General features: G+C 44.4%; 1 protein-coding gene across 1 annotated transcript in view; it reads left to right on the top strand.

Annotated features, from left to right (window-relative positions):
* Nucleotides 1–22444, top strand: part of AQP9 (aquaporin 9) — a 34985-nt gene extending 12541 nt beyond the window's left edge. The window contains exons 2-6 of the mRNA XM_066635731.1: nt 8295–8421; nt 14674–14811; nt 16706–16824; nt 19170–19387; nt 21932–22444. Coding sequence (XP_066491828.1) covers nt 8295–8421; nt 14674–14811; nt 16706–16824; nt 19170–19387; nt 21932–22106 — 777 coding nt within the window. The 3' untranslated portion in view covers nt 22107–22444. The remainder of the gene's footprint in view (nt 1–8294; nt 8422–14673; nt 14812–16705; nt 16825–19169; nt 19388–21931) is intronic.
* Nucleotides 22445–22926: the final 482 nt, after the last annotated feature.

The raw sequence follows: 22926 nt of genomic DNA, 5'->3' as shown, positions 1-22926 counted from the left end.
CCACTCAGTTCACTCTGTATCTGGAAATTACCTGACATACTATATCTGCATGAACAGGAACAGCTCAAATAGGGGGTTCTGGTCTTACACCTAGGGCCTTCAAGTCCATGCCCAGTCCCTCTTGAGCACCATCAGCTCCTTTCCCACTGAAATCCATAAAGCAGCCATTTTAAAGCACCACATACACAAAGCATTTTCAGGGCCAGGGCATCTGCGAAGGCAAATGGGGTCTGGCCTCAGACCCGTATGAGTGGAGCATCACCTGTAATACTCAGATCCCATAAGCACATCCTGAGCACCAAGTCTCAGAAAGAACTAAAATAATCATGCATCTGCCATGAGCTTTTCACCTCCAGCTCTTGCCAAGTGTGGCGAAGGTCTAAGGCCCTCACAGCAAGCAGCAACAAACTTCCCTTGAGATTTAGAACTGTGTGAGCAAGCCTGACTTGGAGCTTCAGGGATTACTTCATGACTCACTCTGGCCTGTCAATGAGAGAGGCACCCTTTCAAGCCTAGCTTGTTTCCTTATAGGCCAAACCTGCCTCAGGTTTCAGGTGCAAACACTGCTGAGGTTTTGAGTCCTGACAAGTTTATTTTGTGATTGTCTTAAAACTGTAAACCCCATCTTTCTTGCATAACGCATTATCATTCAGCCACAAAGGCTTTGTTAAAAATCTTCAAGATTGCTTTCAGTAATCTTCTGGAAACTGATTCCCAGAGACTTCAGGCTGATCCTGGCAACTCAGAGCCTGGTTGCAGGGTCAGCCCTATGCTCTGGGATGCAACCGACCAGACATAGATCTCTGGCTTTTGGTACCTGTCCCTGGTTTCACTGTCCTTGTCTAGCTATTGCTGGGGGGAGGGGGCTTTTTAAAACATTTATTACCGCATACTGTACGTACATGCGTTTACTACATACCATTTCCTCTGTAACTGTCTCTCAAGATAAAAAAATGTTGCTGAGTGTTTTTGTGTTGCAATTTGTTTTCTGTGAACTACAACCGCATCTATTATTGGGAAACATTTTGAGTTTGAAACTCAGGAACTGTTTTGGTGAGTTTCTTAAGAAGTCTGCTGCTAGGCAAGTTGGCCGAGCATAACTGAATTCAGCAAAAAGCATTTATCAGTATCTCATAGTGGAAAGGGACTTGCTGGCTTCAAAAGAGTGTTTGTTTTTGGTTTTGCTCATTATTTATGTGGCTTTTATCAAGGTTTTTTTTCATAAAAAATTAACACAACCAAACGCATCAATCATGAGAGTGATTGTGATTTTCTTCGAAAGGGCAAACTTTGTCAAAAATGAGGGCGTTGGCCCAAAGCGGCCTGCATATCCCAACAGGTTGACTTCTAACAAGACTTAATTAAAATTCCGTGGAAAACGAGAGACAGCGTGCTGAGCCAAACACTTGTGTCAGTCTGCACTGCCCTGAGGCAGAGGCTTCAAGGTTTTATATCAAACAAAAGTAACAAACGTCACAATATGGGAATTATCCCATAGAAAAACCATAGAAGTACATGCTGAGTGCAAAGGTGAATTCTGTCTGCAGAGCAGTAAGTATCATGTGCAAAGTTCCTGCTCAAACCTTCACATCTTCTTAGTTACAGTTATCCTTTAGTTAACTCTCCCAAAATGGAATCGCTTTAAAGATGGGGGTCATCTAGTCCATATAACAAGGGGACCAGCAAAACTGAAAGCGAATGCCAAGTGGATCAAATCTTTCTACAACGTATAAATGTCAGGAGTCAGATGCAACTCTAAGCACAGCTCTTCGGTGGTTTGTTGTTTTTCTTTAAAAAAAATTAAAATAGTGGGGGAGATGAAATGGCTCAAAATCATGGCAACACTGAAGAGGGAGTAATGTGTTTAAGGTCATGTCTAGCATTGTGTAAACCACAATAATAATGTTTGTCTGGAACATGTTTGTTCCAAATAATAATGTTTGGCTGGAATAATGTCCCCAAAGTAGATATATGTATCACAAAGATACCAACAAGTCCAGGAGGCTATCCAGTTTAGGAAAAAAGGCGACTCAGGCCCCAATCCTATCCAACTTTCTAGCACCAAGCAATAAAAGGTAAGGGAATATTTGTTACCTTGGGGCTGCACTGGCACTGGAAAGTTGGATGAGATTGGGCCCAAAGAATCATAGTTACTTTACAAGCTTGTGCTGGCCCAGATGTTTCTTTTTTCTTTTGAGGAGGAAGTTTTTTGTTTTTTTTAAATTGTGTTGTATTTGTAAAACAATGCAGAAGGGTCATGTACAACACAATAAAGGGTGACAGAGGGGTCTTATTACTGTGATTCTAATCTCAATCACATCCTACCCAATCACGCCCTGCACCCCTCCCCACATCCCTCTCTAGAAAAAAGCTTCCACGGCTTTCAGTGGAAAGCTCTTTTCTCGTTTGAGGGGAGGGATGCAGGGAGTGGGGCAGGGGGTGATTTGGAATTGGAATTGTTTGGAATTGTTTGGAATTGGAATCACAATAGTAGATTCAAGCGGAAGTAGTGCTTTCACTGAAAGTATTGCTTTCAGTGGAAACTTTTTTTCTAATTAAACTACTGTGCAGCAGTGGCGTCACTAGGATTCACGTCACCCGGAGTGGGAGGCCTGTGCGTCACCCCATGTAGTGGGCGGGACAATGCCCCAGGTGGGTGTGGTGATGTACCATCACCCCGCCCCCACTGGTTTTTTGGTTGTACCTTTTGTTAGAACACAGATATTTCAATGTGGTTTGTTTCATTGCATTCTGCATGAAAGTACACATTGATTGATGTACACACATAATGGTCTTATTCCTCCAAATTCTGATTTTAGTGATTTTGAAAACTTGTAGAGTCTCACACACACACCCATGTCAACTTACTAACACCTTATTGCAGCAGTTCTCAAACATTTAGCACTGGGACCCACTTTTTAGAATGACAATCTGTCCAGGACCCATTGGAAGTGATGTCATGGCCAGAAGTGACATCATCAAGCAAATTAAAATAAATAATTATAAATAATTAAATTAAAATAAAATAATTAAATAAGGGGGAGCCTGTCCTATTCCACAAAGTGAATCTACTCTGAAGTAAGTCCTAGTGTGGTCAATGGGGCTTACTCTCAGGAAAGTGTGGGTAGGATTACAGCCTGTGAGCCCAATCCTATGCATGTCTACTCTGAAGTAAGTCCCATAGTGGTCAATGGAGCTTACTCTGTAGTCTGTCTGCAATAACAACCCCCCAAAAAGCATTAGTGAGATTTCCAGCCCTCCCAGTGCCCAGTTTAAAGTTCTTCTATTTCAGGCACATCAAGATAAAGACCCACCTGGCTTCGCAAGTGCAAAATAGAAAACTTTCCCCCTACCATTCAAGCCTCTTTTTTGTTCTTTTAAGAGGGAGGAGGCTGCCTTCTGGAGCAACTCCATGGGATCAGGACCCTTCTGGTGTCCTCACATTCTCCTTTGCCTGGCCTGACCGCCAGCCAAGGCACATCTGCCTCCTTGCGAGTAAACACGACTGTGAGGCTGCTTTGCTTTCCATAGGGCTCCATAGACTGGGAGGGAGGCAGCTGGGAGGGAGGAACCTCCTGGTGTTTTGGGGGGCTGGGCTCATTGGATGAAGACCATTCTGACATCCTTGGAGCCTCTCAGCCCTGCCTCTACTAAGGCAAGTCCGCCTACTTGCAAGTAAATGCGACCACGTGGCTTCGTTACCAGCTCAGACTTGCAGCTGGGAGGGGGGAGCTTCTCAGGTGTTTTTGGGGGGCTGCATTCATTGGATTGGGACCATTCTGTTGTCTTTGGATTCCTCTCAGCCTGCCCTTTCCGACGGACTATGGCAAGTATGCCTACTCGCGAGTAAACGCGTGATACGACTCACTTTCACTTTCCATAGGGCTCCATGCATTTTTTCTTTCCCGTTTTTTGGCAGTAACTTTTGAACGAAAGGAGATATTTCAGTTCTGTTTTTTGCACTGCATGCCACTGGCAATTCCACGTCCAACAGTGTATGGCATGACACGGTAACTCCTAACACCGCAACGTTTCTGCATTCTCTCCACAGGGCACGTCACCCCCCCAGTGCGTCACCTGGTGTGGCCTGCACCCCCCTAGCGATGCCAGTGAGTGTGCATGACTCAGTGCTGTTTTTTTTAAATTGATAAAAAAAAACTTGGACTAGCCCACACATTTAAAGTTATGAGTGCTTTGACCCTAAGCAAGAACATGATTGAGGCTACAATCCTGTGCGTACTTTCCTGGAAGTAAACCCCATAAACTATAATCGAACTTACATCTGAGTAGGCATGCCTAGGAGGCATATACAAATTATGCATGGTATGGAGAAAGTGGATAGAGAAATGTATTTCCCCCTCTAGCAGAACAAGAAACAGAGATCACCCAATGAAACTGACTGGTGGAGATTTAGGATGGGCAAAGAGAAGTATTTCACACGGTGCCTAGTTAGTGTATGAAATTCATTGCCACAAGATGTGGTAGTGGCCACTAGCTTGGATGGTATAAAGGGGGGGCTTGGACATATTTATGGAGGACAAAGCTATCAATGGCTACTAGTTATAATGACTATCTGAACCTCTGGATTCAGAAACAGTATACCTCTGGATACCAGAGGCCATGCAGGGCCATGGTGGAAGAAAGGTATGCCTTTCTCTCAAGCTTGTGGGCTTCACAGAGGCAGCTGGTGGGCTACTGTGGGAAGCAGAATGCTGAGCTAGATCAACTTGGGTCTGATCCAGCAGGGCTCTTCTTATGTTATTATAGTGATACAATAATTAGCGTACATGATAGGTAACATAGATGCAATTCTAAGCAAGATATACGAGATCGTCAGGGCTGGGCAAGATAGTTTTGTTCACTTACTTCAGGTTGGTTGATTATTAAACTATTGTAACGGGCATTATGTATACGGCCAGAGTGTCCTTGTTTTCATCCATGGAGGGTATACATGTTACATCTGGACAATCAAGATAGCCTGTGAGAGATCATCATGATATCAAATTGCTAGTTATGTAATGTCACACAATACAAGGAAATGAACCTCATGCAGTTGTGTTAGACTAGTTGTACACCCGTTGACATTTGGTAAAATAAAAACAGGCTTTTTCAGATCTGGTGCTTAAACTAGAAAATGCAAATAGCACCCTACCTTTCACTAACATGGGGTACAATCTACTTTGAACTGAAAAGGACTGTGCATGCCACACTGTCACAGACAAAATTGGACATACTGCACTACCAAAGACAATCTCTAGGTCTCTATAGCATCAGAGAGGATTCTGGGGTATATCTTTCAGACCATAGCCTGTTTCACTAATGTCCCTAAAAACTGTGCTAGCCCAAGCAATTCCTTGAGTTGTTTGTGTACCCAGGCAAACTCCCTTGGTCCATGGTAGCCCCCACCCCACCCCACCCCCGGGAAAGTTTCTCTATTCATTTGCCACACTTTTAGCTGATTGTTTTTGTCAAGTAGAAAGAACCAGCTCACTCACAAGAAAGGAACTCTGTGGTGATGAGGGCTGGGTGGGAGAAAACTACTACAGGGGATGAAATGGAAAACCAGCTCTTTGGCAACATTTGAGGAGATGAAATACAGGCTGAGATGAGAGGTGGTTATTTTGATTTCATGTAATTGCTCTGAAGTGGGGAGAGTTTTAGCAGGAGGAATGATGGACATTTTTATGGTGGAGTCCATGAAAAAATACCTTTAGTGTGGACCATAAGGAGACTGGAAAGAGGATTGGGTTTCACTGACATCTCATAAAACAAACTATATCCTTAGGAAATGTTTAGGACTGAAGTGGAGAAGATAAGTTATCAGGCAGACCACATGGTTTATAGACAAGTTCTTTAATTGGACACTTTTCTCCATGGCCCCAGCTTTAGAATATCTGTGTTCCACTCCCCTTTCTATTTCAGTTGATGAAAATGGGAACTTTAATGGACCACACAGTGTTTTTTTTCTTGTCAATTGTTGAACAAATGTATTGTTTTCAAATGAATCACTCACTTAGAGCGCAGTCCTAAAGATACGTTCCTTGCGCCAGCCTAGAAGGATTCACAAACATGCCGTAAAGCACATTTGCTTCTCTCTTGGGGTAAGCCATTCTGGCGCGCAGAGGTGCGCTGGCCCATGGAGGCCAGATCCAGCCTTCACGGTGGCGGCAGCAAGTGAGTCTGTGCCAGCAAAGCTCGGCCAGTGTGGGGGTCAGGGGAACGTGGAGAGGGTAGGGAGGAGCCATTTTGGAGTGGGGAGGGTGATTGTGGCAGATGGGATTGTGGGCAGGTGGGTGGGGATCAGGAGGCCGGGCCAGGACCTGGCACTGGAAAATTGGATAGGATTGGGCCCTAAGTGACTAGAAAAAAGAAAGAAGAAAGTGAAGACACCAACAGCACAGGGACAAAGAGAGGAAGAAGTATCATAAAGTGTCAGAGGTGGCCTATCCATGAGGCCAACCATGGCAGTCACCTCAGGTAGTGGATTGGCAAGGGCTGCCCACTTCTACTGTTGCAAGGTGCATCACTACCTGTCCAGCTTTCGCATTCTTCTTTTTCCCACTCCCTTGATTTGAGGAGGAAGAGAAGAATGGAGATGAGAAAGTATGGAGAAAAGTGGTGGTATTCAACACTCTAGCCCACCACTCTCTTCTCCTCTATACTTCCTCTTCCACTCCATTCCCCTCATCCTTTTTGAATTCTTGGAGAAGAGAGGGAGGAGGGATGGTAGAGGGATAGCACTGAGCACATCCCTTTGGACACTGAGAGGTCTTGGGCCGGCCCTGCTTGAAACAGTTTATTAAGACTGTGTGTATCGAATCAATGTGTATATCGAATCAGATGGTCAGTTTTATAGTATGTCACGGGTGATATGACAACCAAAATTAACTGTACGCCATTTTGAGTGCCATAGCCTGTAGTAATTGCCAATCATCAGACGCTGAACTAAGCCAAACTAAACTGAATCAGCTCTAGCTGGTTCTATCAGGATAGTCTTATAGAATCTGAGAGGAAAGATTGTAGGCTGAGGAGGTAATGGTGGGTGATTCCCTTATATGGCAATCATCTGGAAAGTTCTAAAGGTCAGCATAAAAACACTTCACCCTTCCCTTTGAGTTATTCAGTTGTGGCATGAGAGGGGCTTTTTGCCAATGCGAATGGGCAGGTAAGGGAAGTAGCCCTTCCCCCAGGTAAGGGAAGTAGTCCTGCAATGGGGCTACTCACTTTAGCGGTGACTGTTTGGTTGCCGCTAAAGTAAAGGTGCTCACGTAGGGCGAGCAGCCCTACCTGAGCACCTTGGATCCTACAGAGCTCAGCTCTGTGGATCCGCCTCGCCCATGCCCCCGACACACCTCCCCCACGTCCCTGGTCATGCCTCCCCCTCCCCGGAACGCCTCCCCCATGCCCCAACATGTCCCCATCTCCTGCTCCATGGTCCAGCAGTCCAATAGATCACTGAGCCACAGAGCCCAGGCGCACGCTGCGCGCTGGCTCAGCGCCGGCCGGAGCTAAGCTAGCTCTGGCGGGAGCCCAGTGGTAAGCCCCGGAAACGTGCCTTACGGCCTTACGGCACGTTTGCCACTATGGTCCAGGCCATGGAGGCGCGGCGCAGACCACAGGATCAGGCTCTGACTCAGTTCCATGGGAGGATAATAAAGCGTTCTTAATCTTTACATACTGTTGTGTTTATCTGATTTCTCACACCAGACACTAACCACACACTAGTTGCAGCCCTGATTTGGGTGACATGAAAATACAGAAGAGTGTTTCTCAATGTTTGTCCTCTACTGCACAACTTCACATTATCTACCTACTCAAAATACCAACAGAAGTAACTGGCAATGACATCATCACCAGTTACTTCTAGGTTGGGAGGCCAGTTGGGATGCAACAAACACCAGTAAGAGGCTCAGGGTAGACAGGAGGGCTTTTTCAAGCATGGAAAAGCCTGCTTTGGAGCTCTGCCTGCCAAGCTGAGCCTTCTACTGCTGTTTGTTGTGTCATGTTCCTGGTCTTGCTGCTGGGCAGTGGGTGTCCAGGGGTCCCACGAGTACCACCAGACACCACTTCAACCAGTGGTACCTGTACCACTGGTTGAGAAACACTGATATAGAATGCACTGAACTTATACTTGGGGGATGGACCGTAGTTCAGCGGGAATGGTGGCCTATCAATTGAAGTTGAAACTCTGGTCGGGTTCTAACTGATTGTCCTTTGGAAAGCTGTGTTTTGGATTGCTATCAGCTAATTTGTTTGCTCTCTCTCTCTCTCTCTCTCTCTCTCTCAAACTGCAGGCCCTGGGATGTGGATCTGTTGCACAAGCTGTCCTTAGCAGAGGGGCATGGGGCGGAGTACAGATGATATCTACTGGTTTCGCCATGGCCGTCACCTTTGGCGTATATGTAGCTGGAGGTGTTTCAGGTAAGCTGCCCTTTTCATCCTGTAGCTATAAATGTTTGGATGACAGATCTGTTTTGCAATTCCTGTCTGTCATGTATTTAGTAAGTAAATTAAGTGGTCAGTGTAATTAATTTACAGTGCGAGCCTAAGAAGGTCAATTCAGAAGTAAGCCTCAGTGGGGCTTACTCCTAGGTAAAGCTATATAGGATTGCAGCCTTAGGGCACAATCCTCGTGGCAGCATGCATGCCGGCATAACATGTGCTGCACTGGTGCTTGCCATCACAAAAGTGCCATAAAGCACTTATCAATGGCATTGCAGTTGTCAGTGCTGGCCTGAAGGCCGACACTGGCCTGTCTGCACTGGCAAAAGTTCCACACCGCCTGATACAGGGGTGGAGAAAAAGCAGGGAGAGATTAACAGGGCAAGGGAGAGTGGGGAAGGGGGTGGGGGTGAGATTGGCAGTGCCAGTGCTTGGCATATCCTATACTACCTCTTTTCTCTGTCAAGAGGGAATTCCACTAATAAGACGGTACTTGTAATAAATGTCTTCACTATCTTTAGAAAATGCCCTTTTTGTTTAGAACAAGTTGCTTTATTTGACTGAAAATGTATGCATATTTAAGCAAATTAACTGATCCACAGCCCTATCCTATGCATGTATCCTCCAAAGTAGACCCCATTGAATTAAATGGAACTTACTCCCAGGTAAGAATGTATAGAATTGTAGCCTAGTATTTTGACAGTCATAGTATTTAGTATAAATTTATTTATTTATTTATTTATTTATTTATTTATTTGTCATCGTCATCATCATCATCATCATCATCATCATCAATGCTCTTAGAGTCAGGGCCATATAGGAGCTGCAAAAAGGAGTTTCGCTTCTGTCTTCTCCTACTTCTTATCAATACACTGAGCCACTCCAAGATTGCCTGGATCAGATTCTCCTAAGCACTTATAAGACCAAAAAGTTGTATTTACATCAAGAACGAGAAAGTGTGCTCATTAAATTGCTACATGGCAGAAAACTGTAAGGGATGGCAAGCAATTTGTGGGATAGGATCTGGATTCTAAAAATACTAGTAAACTGGATTTGTAACATATATGCCAAGTGAGTGTTGCCAAACTATAGCTGTTAGATCAGCAGTAATAATATCAAGAATGATGTTGGAATTATAATTGTTGACTCACTGAAAAGGAATCAGCAGTATGATGCTCTGGGGGGAAAATAGTCCTCAAAAGCTATTTAAGAAACATTTTTCAAGAGAGTGAAAGTAAGAAAACTGCTTTTCTTGGCCCTGGTTAAACAAACTGGGATCACTCTGCATAACTTACCAACCTGGAAGTAATTGAGAAGAGAGTTAAAATGATAAAGTGTGTGGCAAGAACATTAGGAAAGATTGAAGGACCTAGAAAAGTTTATTAATTAGAAATGGAATCAAAAGCCTTGATTTAAAAGTTCAGATGCAATGCAAACCTGTAAGAAACTCCGTTTGCAAACTTCAAAGGTGAACTGGACAGTGTGTGCACCCATTAAGAACTTGACCTCCTGGCTCCTATTTGATTACATTATTGTGAACTTCGTACACTGTATTTTGCAACTCAGGTGTTCCATTTCTTAATTCAAACACCATGTGTGTCATGTATACACAATCATGCCATGGACACATCTTATTTGGCATTTCTCCCATTTTTTTTGACTGTCTAAATGGTAATCTGTACAAACAGTGGCGTAGCTAACCAAGTTGCTGCCTGGTGCAAAAAAAATTCTGCTGCCCCCTTCCTGCAATGACATCAAATCTAATTAATTACATTGGGTCTTTTCTATTTGTTAAAGTGAGTGAGAAATGTTAGCTAATATTTAAAATAGCAAACACTTGTTGAAAGCACTTTTTGCACTTTTACAGCACAATCTATTCATGTCTACTCAAAAGTAAGTCCCATTGTGTTCAATGGGGCTTACTCCCTGGTAAGTGAAGTAAGGTAGGATTGCAGCCTTACACAGTTTGAGATGTGCAGCAGGGGACTGGAGACAATCATAAGAGCCAGCAGCTGACTTTGAGGAAGTGGAATTGAGGAATTATGTGAATAAATGATGAGGCCAAACCACCTGCTGCTCAGTGCTCCTGCTGCAACTTTCCTCCCAGGTTGCTGTGCCTTGCTTGCAACCCTCTTCAGGTTCCTGCACATGCGCAGGTAACCTATCACAGTCAGCCAACTCAGAGCTCAATCCTCTGCATGTCTACTTGGAAGCAAGCCCAGTCTAGTTAATGGAGCTTACTCCCAAGAAACTGCGGAGAGGACTGCAGCCTTGGAGCCCAATTCTCTGCCTGTCTACTTGGAAGCAAGCCCATTATAGTCAATGGGGCTTATTCCCAGGAAAGTGGGGAGTGGATTGCAGCCTTGGAGCCCAATTCTCTGCCTACCTGGAAGCAAGCCCAGTCTAGTCAATGGGGCTTACTCCCAGGAAAGTGGGGAGAGGGTTGCAGCCTCAGAGCCCAATCTCCTGCATGTCTACTCAGGAGCAAGCCCTACTGGCTTAGATTGCAGAGACAATTGGGCTGCTGCAGCCTTGCCAGGAGGAGAGAGGAGGATAAGGGGGCAGGCAAGTAGAGAGAGGACTGTGAAGAGCAGAGGAGAGTAGGTTTTGCAGGGCGGGGGAGTGGTGAGCAACTGGTCCCGCTGCACAAGGGGAACCCCCTCCTCAGTTCAACTGGGCTCCACAAGGGTCTCTGGGGGCTATGCCTGCCTATCGGGGGTTCCATCTCTCTCTCTCACACACACACCCAGTGTCCTGATCAGCATCCAACAGCCCCCCCCTCCCCAACACACTTCTTCCTCCCTCTCTAAATACAAACAAGCACTGACACACTCTGCTCTGCTCCCCACAAGCCTCTCTTGCCATTTAAGCCAAACAGGGCTTCAGGGGGCAGCATGTTGAGCAGGACAGGTGGAGGAAATCACAGAGGGAATGAGGGCTGGCAGGTGCATGAAAGGAAGACTCCGAGGAGGTCTGTGCGGCATCTCAGCTGCAGGAGGGGGAGAGGGCCAGCTCCTCGTGCCTGCCCCGACCTGTTGTTCTTGAGCTCTGCCGGAAGCGACGAGCTAGAATACCTTCCATATCGGCTGCAGGGAGGGACAACATGCAGTTTCACCCCTCTCCATGACTGTTGCCCCTCCTCCCTCCAGAGTGCCTGGCACTGGCAGGGCTGCCGGCAGCAGCCCAATTGTTGCGCACAGGTGCTGTTGCCTGCAAGTTGTTGCCCCTCAGCCATGTTGTTGCCCCCACCCACTTTGTAGCCCGGTGCACCTGCTACCCCCTGCACCCCCTAGCTATGCTACTGTGTACAAAATGCCTGAACAAGAATACTGAATAGAGTTACAACATTCATGTTGATCTATCAGTTAGAAACTCTAAACTGACAGGCAGCCCAGTCCTAACCTGCGCTGGAAAAGGCAGTTTGGCTGGTCTGTGCTGTATCCAGTGCAGGGTTGGAGCTGGCTATGGTGTAACTCAGGTCAAGGGGATATTTCTCCCCTATCCCGAGCACTGTCCCAGCCACCACAATGGGGCTACTCGGATCTGCTCCAGCTAAATCACTGGCACAGATCCAAGCAGCCCAGTGTGAGGCCGGGCCACTTGGGAGAGGGGTTAGGATCCAGCCTAAGTGCCAGAGGCAAGTCCCACCCCCATGGGCCTGGCCCACCCACTGGTCTGCCTGCCTTCCACCTTTCCCCTACCCTGGAATGCCCATAAAACGCTCTCTCCAAACCCCCATGCAGGTGGCCCACCACCAGTGCGAACTTACCTCTGCTGGGACTTGATTTGGTGTGGGGAGGCCAGCATGCATTCCTGAGCTGCCCTCCCCAATTCCTGCGAAGTTGCGAACATGCTTTACAGCATGTTCACAACACCCGGAAGCTGGCACAAGGAACTTGCAGTGGCTTACTCAATGTCATTGCTCTCTGAATCAATTGACTAAAAAGTTGCCCCCAGTTAATCAGACAGAAGATGTTTCATCAAATCACTATGTAGCCTCTGTAGTCTTTCAGCAAAATGGGTGTCACAATCCCAGAAATCCACCGAATACTTTCAGGTTTCACGGGAGGAAGGACAATTTGTCATGCTGCAAAGTAAAGTTGATGCATTATGACAAGTATTTATCAAACTGGTGGCTCTGAAAGTTGTGGCCTTCTCTAGTTTTTCATCCTTTTGCAAAGACACTACACTGATACCAGGCCAAGGTGAAGTTCCTAGACCGTAACTGCTGAGTTATTCTCTAAAATGAGAGAGAGGCAAATGCCAGGCATAGATAAACAGACTTCAGCTTTATCATGCAAGGTTAACTTGCAATGTCTGGGCACTGCTTTATTACTGGAGCAAAGATGAACTTCAGATGTTGCCTGCAAAGAGGAAGGAGACTTGGCCGGAGAGCAGCGTGGAAATAAATGCAGAGAGTAAACCCTGTATTCCTCGGGAGGTGGTATGCAGAGCATGCAAACTCAGCAATATTTTTAGGGTGAGATACAAACAAGGAGCAAAAATGTCTATGATCCCCTCTTTGAACAAAATTCCAAGCAGTTGAAAAGATATTACTACAGATATTTTTACAGAATTCTTTTTCCAAACCAGAACACGTGATCTATATTTGCAATTGCTGAAAGAGAAGAAAATGGTTTGTATGATTAAAAGAAAGCCCCAAGACAAGGAGATTTGAAAAACTACCTCTCTTGGGTTATGTAACGAGCAGCCGTCATTCTGCAATGAAGAATTTGAAGGGGGGGGGGAACCAACCCTCAAAGTTCAGAATTAATTCATTGCTGCAGGTTGCAGGTCACACCATTTTGGACATGATACAATGCTGGTCTTTCTCTGACTTGCGTTATCTGTATTTGCCTACTCACAATACATCAGAGGTGCTCTGGGCACCTGAGATAACACCCTGACCCCCAGCTCAAGCAAACAGAGGACTAGCACTGAGGGGCCCCTGCCTTCATGACTCCCCTCTGACAGACTAAGGTCGCCAGCTTCAGAAACATTTGATTAAAGTCAGAGGCCGAGGGTTCGCCTTTGTTGAAAGTAGCTCATGACTGAAGCAGCGCTTGCAGACAGCACACAATTCCACTGCTCTAATGATTTGCACTTTAGGAAACAAGGATTTCTGCTACCCCAGCATATCTACCAAAATCCGTTCATCATCCCTGACTGTTATGTTGGCATAGAGACTAGTGTCCTCCTTGCAAGTGGCACGGAAAAAAGCTTGGCTTATATAAAGCAGGTTCAAGTGGTAAAAGTTTTGCCTGGACTGCACTACCTCAAGGTACAGGTGGAGAATGTTTCAACTCATCCACCGCCTCCAGCACTCTTCCACTTCCTGATCCCTGAATTAAAAAAAAAAAAAAAGTAGGAACAGAGGTGAGGAAGTATAAAACAAAGGAAAATGGTGGGCTACTGTGGGCCGTGACCCAATTTCTGGTGGGTCCCTTCAATGAGGACATAGGTAATGGAAAGATCAGATAACTGATTGCCTCAAGCCCTGAGGCTAGTCAAAAATCAGATAACTGCTAACTGCCCTGCAAAGAGCTGAGCTCCTGCAGTTTGCAAGGAGCCAAGCTTTTGCAGTTTGCAAGCATATAACTCAGTGCTCAGTAGCAGAGCATGTTGGGAGTGGGGGCGGTTCATCTTGCGCTCTGGGGGTGGTGATGGGCATGCAACCCAAGTCCCTGCCAAGCAGAGGCCAGTGCTGCATTTGGTGGTGAATGGACCCTCCCATCCCCCAAGGCTTTGAACTAAGCCTCTCAAGCTATTCATTAGGACTGCCTCATTACAAGGAATGGATCAAGTTTTTTTTTCGCAAACAAACAAAATATTATTTCATTAGATCACCTTTTTTAAAAGTCTTTGAAAGCTAGGTGGGTCCCAATAGAGTGCATTTCAAAAAGTGGGTCCCGGTTTTAAAACCACTAGATTAAGGGACCCTCTAACCTCCCTCTCTTCTACACTTCTTCTCTCCATTACTTTTTCCTTTTTGAATCTAGGGAGTAGGTGGAGGAGGACCTGTGGGATCAGGCAGAAGTGGATGCTCCTGTCAGTCCATCATTTTTCTGCCAATCCAGAAGTAACCGCTGCAGTCAATCTCAGGTGGCCCATGGATGGGCCAGCACTGACTCAATATGGGTTGTTGTTTTTTTTTGCATGGGACTGTATCTTCTTAAGTAACTCCTAAGTGCAGTCTATATGATAATCCAGATACTATCAATTATCTTTCAGGTGGTCACATCAACCCAGCTGTTACATTTGCCATGTGCCTAACTGGAAAGATGAAATGGATCAAATTTCCCATTTACGTCTTGGCACAATTCCTTGGTGCCTTTGTTGGAGCGGCTGCTGTCTTTGGGATCAACTATGGTGAGTGGAAGGAATGAGTTCTTAAGTCTAAGGGAACTTGCCAATTAAGTCCAAATTCTCCAACTTCTAGATGAGACTCCAACTTGAATGCATTTACAGAATCTTTTATTTCATTTTAATGGGTTTCCTACCAAAGATGTTCCTGCAGTATCAGGTCTATTTTGAGGTACCCAACCTGATAATCACAAGGAATTGAATAGAAAAATGTTGCAAACAAATTATTTTACCCTCTTGAAATTTAGCTGCAATTTCTGAGAAATCAATGGTTTCTTAAGGGCTGTTTGTTTACAAACAAATTTATACCCTGCTTTATCTCCCTAATATGCATTCAAAGTAGCTATAATCTGTAGCTATGTTGGTCCATTAGAAATAATGCAGACATAACTATTGTTAGAACCAACTCAAGGCTAGTAAAGAAACCAAAGCATCAAAACTTTTTGTAAGTCGTCTAGAAAGTAAACAAAAATGGGAAAAGACAGGGAAGGAGGGATGACCGTGGGTAAGAGGAAAAGGCTATAAAGCAGTGGTTCCCAAACTTTTTCAACTAGCGGCTCCCTTGACCTACTGGGCCATTGACCATGGCTTCTCATTAGGGTTACAATCCTACACAATGTATAGGACTGTGGGTTATTTGCAAGGATTCTGTGGCTCCCTGGCTGGTTTCCACTGCTTCCCGGGGAGCCATAGCTCACAGTCTGGGAACCCCTGCTATAGGAGGATGCCATAGCTCACTTGTAGAGCATCTGCTTGTGCCTTTGGTGCAAAACGCCTTATGTTCAAACTCTAGTGACTCCAAATAAGGCTGTGAAGCACTCCTGTCTGGAACTCTGGAAAGTTGCTGCCAGCCAATACTGCCAGCCAATACTTGAGTGACTCGATAAAGCAGCTTCCTATGCCTTCACACTAGCTGTCTGCTCAAAATGCATTACATTCATTCCACTTTTACAGAGAGTCCAGTCAATGCTGCCATTGAATAGTTCACAGTTTTCAATGTTGTCCTCCTTTTTATTTTTAAGATCTTGGTTTGTAACAATTTTTTTTTGTCTCAAAATGCAATTTCAGCACTAGTCTATACAGTGTGGACTGGCAAAGCAGTATTGAGGAGTTTCAAGGTTCCTGTCCATTTAACAGAAGTTTTCTTCTTAACCTTTTCTTTTAAGGCAGCTTCCTCCTCTGCAGTTAATTACTTCCTGTTCATTTGCATGGCCAGCATTCAAAAACTGACTCGTAATTATTCAATTTTTCTTCTGTTCCAGGGGTGCACAGGCTTTAATTTCTGATTTCCGCTTTACAATCATTCATTTCCTTTATTTTTTTTATGATTGCAATTTATTACACTTCTTAAAAAATTATGAGCAATTGCTCTGGCTGCAAAAAGGAAACCAATAATTAAATCTCTCCTTCCCTGCAGGGAACTGGGACTAACTAATTAAGGGTCAATTCAAAAATGCTAGCCACAAGAGAGGTTTTTATGGGGAATACTAGCACTATATTAAGTGCCAAGTGGAACCAAAGATTTAATTTTGTTTCCAACAGATTGCAAAAAAGCAACATTTTAGCAGTGCTGAAAGGCCTTCCGGTGGATTAGCCCAATACTCCCAGTGCCCCAAGCAGCGCATTAAATCATGCTGCTGAGCTGTACCCTTTACCCTGCAGCATGGCAGCCACTGCTTTTCCTCTTCCTCCTGCTTCCTGGATTCAAAAAGGGAAAGAGAACAGGAAGTATGGAGCAGAGGTTAGCTTGCCAACTCTCTCTAGCCCAACAGAGCAAATATACAGGAAGTGTTTATAGCATTTGAAATTTGTTATATGAATGCGAATTATTAGATATCTATTAGAGAATGTTAATGTCAGTGGTTACTTAATTAAATTAGTATCATTATTTTTCACCTAGATGCACTTATGCACTACGACGACGGAAAGCTCAGTGTCACAGGAATAAATGCAACAGCACATATCTTTGCAACTTACCCAGCACCTTACCTGTCCATGATAAATGGATTTGCAGATCAGGTAAAAAAAAGCAAAAACACACCCATTAAACCTGCCTGTTGGCCTGGCTGGCATTCTTACAGCTGGGTTTTAGAGGAGTAACATATTGATGTGTGTGTATTGTTTTATTTTGCTTTAATCCTAACTGTTGTTACCTGCCTTGAGCCTTTGGGAAAGGGTGAGATAGATTGGGAACTTTATTCATTGAAGCTTTCTGTATGGAAAACAAACTATCTGGTTCCCTGAAGTCAACTATGCCAAATTCCTGCCAGAGAGTGATTTTTTGTATTTTTCCTGCCCTGCAAGATAATTCTGGAAAGTTTTCAGTACACAGTGATGTAATCCAACTAAGAAAATCTAAGGTTTGCATGCAATGGTGCTTCCTTTTGGGGAGATCTTCAGTACAAAACTGGACATGAGGAAAGCAGAAAAACATTGTTCTTTTCTGTGCAAGCCCTGCTTTCCAGAGTGACTGACAATCATTCAAGCACAATAACAATAGCAGTAATACAAAACTAATAACATATGTCAACAACAGCTTCAGCAAAGAACATTCCTTTTAAAAACTCAAGCGATCTAAAAGGCCTGGCTAAAAACACCTTTGTTTGGTGCTGCTAAGACATGTGACTCAGCTCAGCATAGGCAAGCCACTCTGGGGAGAGCTTTCCATTCGATTTTGTTCCCATGTTGTGTCCCTGCTCGCCAGTCTTTCAGAATGACTGACAATCATTGAAGCACAATAATAATGGCAGTAATACAAAATTCATAACAAATGTCAACAACAGATTCAGCAAAGAACATTCCTTTTAAAAACTCAAGCCATCTAAAAGTCCTGGACAAATAAAAATGTCTTTGTATGGTGCTGCTAAGGCATGTGACTCAGCTCAGCACTAGGCAAGCTACTCTGGGGAGAGCATTCCATAACTGGGGCATTCACACAAACAAAAAACCCTGTCCCCTGGTCACCACCCACCTCACCTCCAAAATCAGGAGGACTCAGAGAAGAACCTTTGAGGATGATTGTCAAAACTCGGTCAAGCTCATATGCTTTCCCCTTACATGCTATGGGCTTCACTCCCCTGGCCTCCACTGCTGGAGAGCAACAGTCTTGGCACCAAAGCTGCCTTGTTTAAAGGGCTCAAATCTCAGTGCCAGCCCTTCCATGAGGCTCTGATTGGCTGCCTCGGGTATCAGAAAAGCATGGAATGCCCACCACCTCCTCTCACTCATCCATCCACTTTCCCCTCACTTCTTGGATTTAAAAAGAAAGGGAAGTACGGTGGTCTCCAGGGTATTACCACATCCACCTCTATTTCATCTGGGCTTCTTCCCACTCTGAGATCATGTCCAAACCACACAGCCCATAGGGCACTGTCACCAACAATGTGGGCTCAGGCCCTCCACCCCCTGGAAGTTGATCTGTCAACTGACACCCCTGATGTTGAGTTACTGAAGCATCCACATACTGTACAATCATACACATGCACACGCACAGTCAAGCCTTCTCTGGGCAGCGTACAAGGCTGAGCAAGGCATCAGAAAAGGGAGGCCAACTGGTCTTTGGATAAAAGCCCCAAGCAGGTTGGTTTTAATCAAATCAAAGGAAAGAGATTTATTGGGGATTAAGCTGGAACAAAGGAAAAACAGACAATCACATTCTATATGTGGGATCAAGAGGCACAGTTCAAAATAAACTACAAACAGATTCTAAGTAAAACTTCCCTAACTTAAAGAGGCAGCTTACAATTCAGTATCCTCCTGGCAGAGATTTTTCCTAGGAGTTCATTCTTTCTTAGCTGGGCAGTATCAAGCCTATCATCATGGCTTGGCAGACTGCTTCCTAAGTCAGTCTCAGTATCTACAGAATGCTGTCATTTAGGGTGAGAAAAAGGGAGTTTCCCTCTGGAGAGGGCTTCTTGCTTGTGACAAAGGGAATGGAGCTTAAGAGAAAGTGTAGAGGAGAGGAAAGTGGTGGGCTACAGCATGTTCTTCCCATTCTGGCCTATCAAATTCCTCCCTTTCAAACTTCCTCCTTCTTCCTTCTCAAACCCAAGGAATGAAAGAAGGAAGATGAGGATTGATAGCAGTGGCTGGTGTGCCTCTGGTTAAGGGGGGGCACATCTGACACTGCCTCAGATACCAGGTAGTTTTGAGCCAGCCCTGACTAATCTGTTCACACAGTGCATTATCCCACCCATCACAGGCTCTTCATTAGAAACACAACAATTGTCAACAGAGCATGCGAGCTACCAAGTCATTCCACGAAACCCAAATGGCAACTGAACTCACTTGATGCCCCATTTTGGCTAGCTGAACTTTATCCTTGAGCCTGATTGATAGTGAATCTGTTTGCTCTCACTGGGCAGGTGATGTCCACGGCCATCCTCCTCCTAGGTGTCTTTGCCATCTTCGATGCAAGCAATATAGGTATGCCGAAGGGGCTGGAGCCCATCGGAGTTGGCCTTCTCATCATACTACTGACGTCGTCTTTGGCCATGAACAGCGGTGCTGCCATGAACCCAGCGAGAGACCTAGCCCCACGCCTCTTCACATTCATGGCCGGATGGGGAGTGGAAGTCTTCACGTAAGTAGCTTTGTTTCAGCAGAAATCATTGTTCATTTATACCCCATCCTAAAGGTCTTAAAATTCTTACCAAAGGAGAGATTGGCAGAACAAAACTTGTTTCTGCTGCGAAAATACCTAAACTCTTGCTTCCAGAATCTCATTCCACCTTGGAACATAGTGGAATTTAGCAGCATCTTTGCTACACAGAAGCCTTTATGTTTGACCCAGCACTGTAACTCTTTGTGGCATTGAAGGCAGGAGGTTTCCATGCATGGAGTGTAGCTTTTAAAGGGCTGGGATTCTGCCAGAGAATGATGGTGATGTTATTATTCAGCATGTTTATATATAGAACTGGAAGGATGGTTCTCTGTTCCAAGGAAGTTCCCAATCTAAAAGGAGACAGATGAGTGGGGACAGATGCTCTCTCACTGCTAAATGTAAGTGAGCCTGCACTTTTGAAAGTGCCTCTTTGTCCAATTAATAGAGTTAATTTAACTCTAATGATTTGTGCTCTCTTATTCAAATGGCTGATTGTGTGGAGTGAAAGGAAAGGAACAAAGTACTCAATTTCTCCACATCTTCCCCCTGACCTTGTTCCCTTCGTAGTGCCCAGGGCATGAAGACACATGTGTAGCAACTCTTGCTCAAGTTAAGCAACTCTGCATCCACTCAACTCAACAGATCGGAGGGACAGCTACAGGCAGAGATATACATATAATGATGTTGTAATGTGTTATCTGAGTATGACTTTATTAAGAGTTATATCCCAGGCTTCCCTCAAGAAGCCATGTACTGTATCTCTCCTTCTGAAAAAGTTTCCGAAAGTTTAGTAAGGAGATTTTGCTAGTTTCATTGTGTGTCAAGGGTGACCCCTGGTGGACAGTCAGAGGTATCTCTTTCTAAAAGGAACTAGGTCAGTGGTTCTCAAACATTTAGCATCAGGACTCACTTTTTAGAATAAGAATCTGTTGGGACCCACCAGAAGTGATATCATGACCAGAAGTGACATCATCAAGTGGAAAATTTTTTAACAATCCTAGGCTGCAATCCTACCCACACTTACCCAAGAGTACATCCCATTGAGTATCACTGTTAAAACCATATACATAGTATTATTATTATTATTATTATTATTAACAGTATTTATATACCGCTTTTCAACTAAAAGTTCACAAAGCGGTTTACAGAGAAAAATCAAATAACTAAATGGCTCCCTGTCCCAAAAGGGCTCACAATCTAAAAAGATGCAAATGAATACCAGCAGACAGCCACTAGAACAGACAGTGCTGGGGTGAGGTGGGCCAGTTACTCTCCCCCTGCTAAAAAAAGGAGCACCCACTTGAAAAAGTGCCTCTTACCCAATTAGCAGGGGTAGTAGTCTGTAAAAGTATAGATCTGTAACATTTCCCCAAATGCAGTCACATACCAGTCTAATACATTAAAAATAAAATATTGAAATGAATGAGGACCCACCTGAAATTGGCTTGTGACCCACCTGGTGAGTCCCGACCCATGCTTTGAAAAACACTGAAATAGGTAAAATAGCAACTTTTTTGAGGAGAGACTTATACAATCAATGAATAATGAAATACTTCTGATTTTATTTGTTTGAATATTTTTTTCATAGCTAATATCACACTTTAACAGGATTTCTATTTATTTCAGAGGTCTAATTGATTTTCCATAATAAAGGAAAATCATTTCCAACAAATGATTTTCCATAATAACGGAAAAAAATATGCAGCCTGTAAAAGATAACAATTTGTCCTTCAAAATTAAGGAGTCATCATGCTTCTGCTAAAATGTACTACATAACAGATTCTGATCAACAGCAATGGCACACAAATAGAATGTGTGACTGGGCTATGGATGAGTGGCCTCCTTGGTCCACCTCTGTGACCTGTCTCTGTCATCAGTCACTATTGACTGAGAGATTGAGAGGGGGAGGGGAGAGAGAGAGAGAGTGGAGTGGAGTGGATGAATGGAGAAGAGGGGTAGCCCAGAAAATCTCCCAGGAAATGCTCTAAAGCTATGCTAAGCCCCTGCTCCCCTCTCTTCCACCCTTCTCCCATATGAACCTATCCATCAATTAAGATCTTTCACACAGGCTGTTCCCCAGGTTCCTCTCCACTTAGAAATTAGGCAAGTGGCTACAGGTGAGAGCACCTTTTTGGTGGTGGCAACTAAACAATGGGATTACCTCCTTATGCATATTCCTCCGTTGAAAGTGTTCTCTTAGGCTTTTCCGTGGTATCTGATGAACTTTTGTGAGCTCTGCCAGCACTTCCATAAACGGATGGTTGTTTTGTTTTGTTTTTACTTGCCAGTTCATTATTGCTTTTTATTTGCTGCTTTTGTTATTCATCAGTTTTGTTAGCTGCCTTAAGATCTACGCAAAAGAAATCCCCAAAACAAATGAACTAATAAATTCATATTAGCCTACCTTTCAGGATTATTGTAAAGAAACATACAGAACTCAGATAATGGCTGCAAAGTCTTGAAAAGTACCAAATGTTGCTATAGACAAAAGAATAATAATCTTTCTCTCTCTTATCTCTACAGGGCTGGAAACCACTTTTGGTGGGTCCCTGTCGTTGGCCCAATGATTGGTGGAGCTCTTGGAGCTGGCATTTACATGCTCTTTATTGAACTTCACCACGCCCCACCAGAGCCAAGCCACAATAATGTCCCACACGAAAAATATGAACTGACCAACATGGAAGATGACCGCTGCTGAGACCATGCTGACCTCATATTAATGAGACCAAAATGCACCAGAGCAGTCAATGCATAGATCATGCAAAAGCTTGCAACATGAACAGCAGGAGACTGCCAAATTCATTTCTCTTTGTAGTCAAGGCGAACCTTCCATGAGGCTAACGGAGACAATCATGTCAGGCAGCAAATTGGTGGGGCTGCTCATCTGTGCCCTATCAAACAAATTCCTTCTCTTCCCTCTTCCTGGATTTGAAAAGTATTGAATCTCGGTAGAGGGGATAGTAGGAGTGGTGGGTGCACCATTGCGTGTTGGGGGAAACATTTGATGTGCAACAAATTAAAAGCCAGTGGCACGAAGATATGGAAACTGATGCATATCTTGGGAAAGAATTTTCCAGTTCTTTTTGTACAGTAGCATTCAAGGGTTTCCCCCCCCCCTAAATCGGGACTTTACCTGACTTGCTAAAGCTGGTGTCAGGATGGGACGTGGGACAAGATGAAGGTGATTGAGGAAAAATATTGTACAAAGATGGAAAACGATGACCCCAGGGTCATCAGATGTCGAAAATTTTTCGTTTCCCAGAGGCACATGTGGGGCATGCAGGAGAAGTGCAGGACATCCAAGGAAACTATAGGACATACACAGACATACGTGGAACAAGATGAGGGCGATCAAGGAAAAATGTCGTACAGAGGTAGAAAACCATGACCCTGGGGTCATCAGATGTCAAAAAAATTTCATTTTCCCTAGGCACATGTGGGGAATGGAGGAGATATGTGGGACACCCAAGGAAAATTTAGGACATACACCGACATACATGGGGCAAGATGAGGGCCAT

Source organism: Tiliqua scincoides, chromosome 8 (genome assembly GCF_035046505.1).
Source record: "Tiliqua scincoides isolate rTilSci1 chromosome 8, rTilSci1.hap2, whole genome shotgun sequence".
NCBI classification, from domain to species: Eukaryota; Metazoa; Chordata; class Lepidosauria; order Squamata; family Scincidae; genus Tiliqua; species Tiliqua scincoides.
The sequence above is the reverse complement of the archived record's forward strand: the minus strand, read 5'-3'. Positions and strand labels throughout refer to the sequence as shown.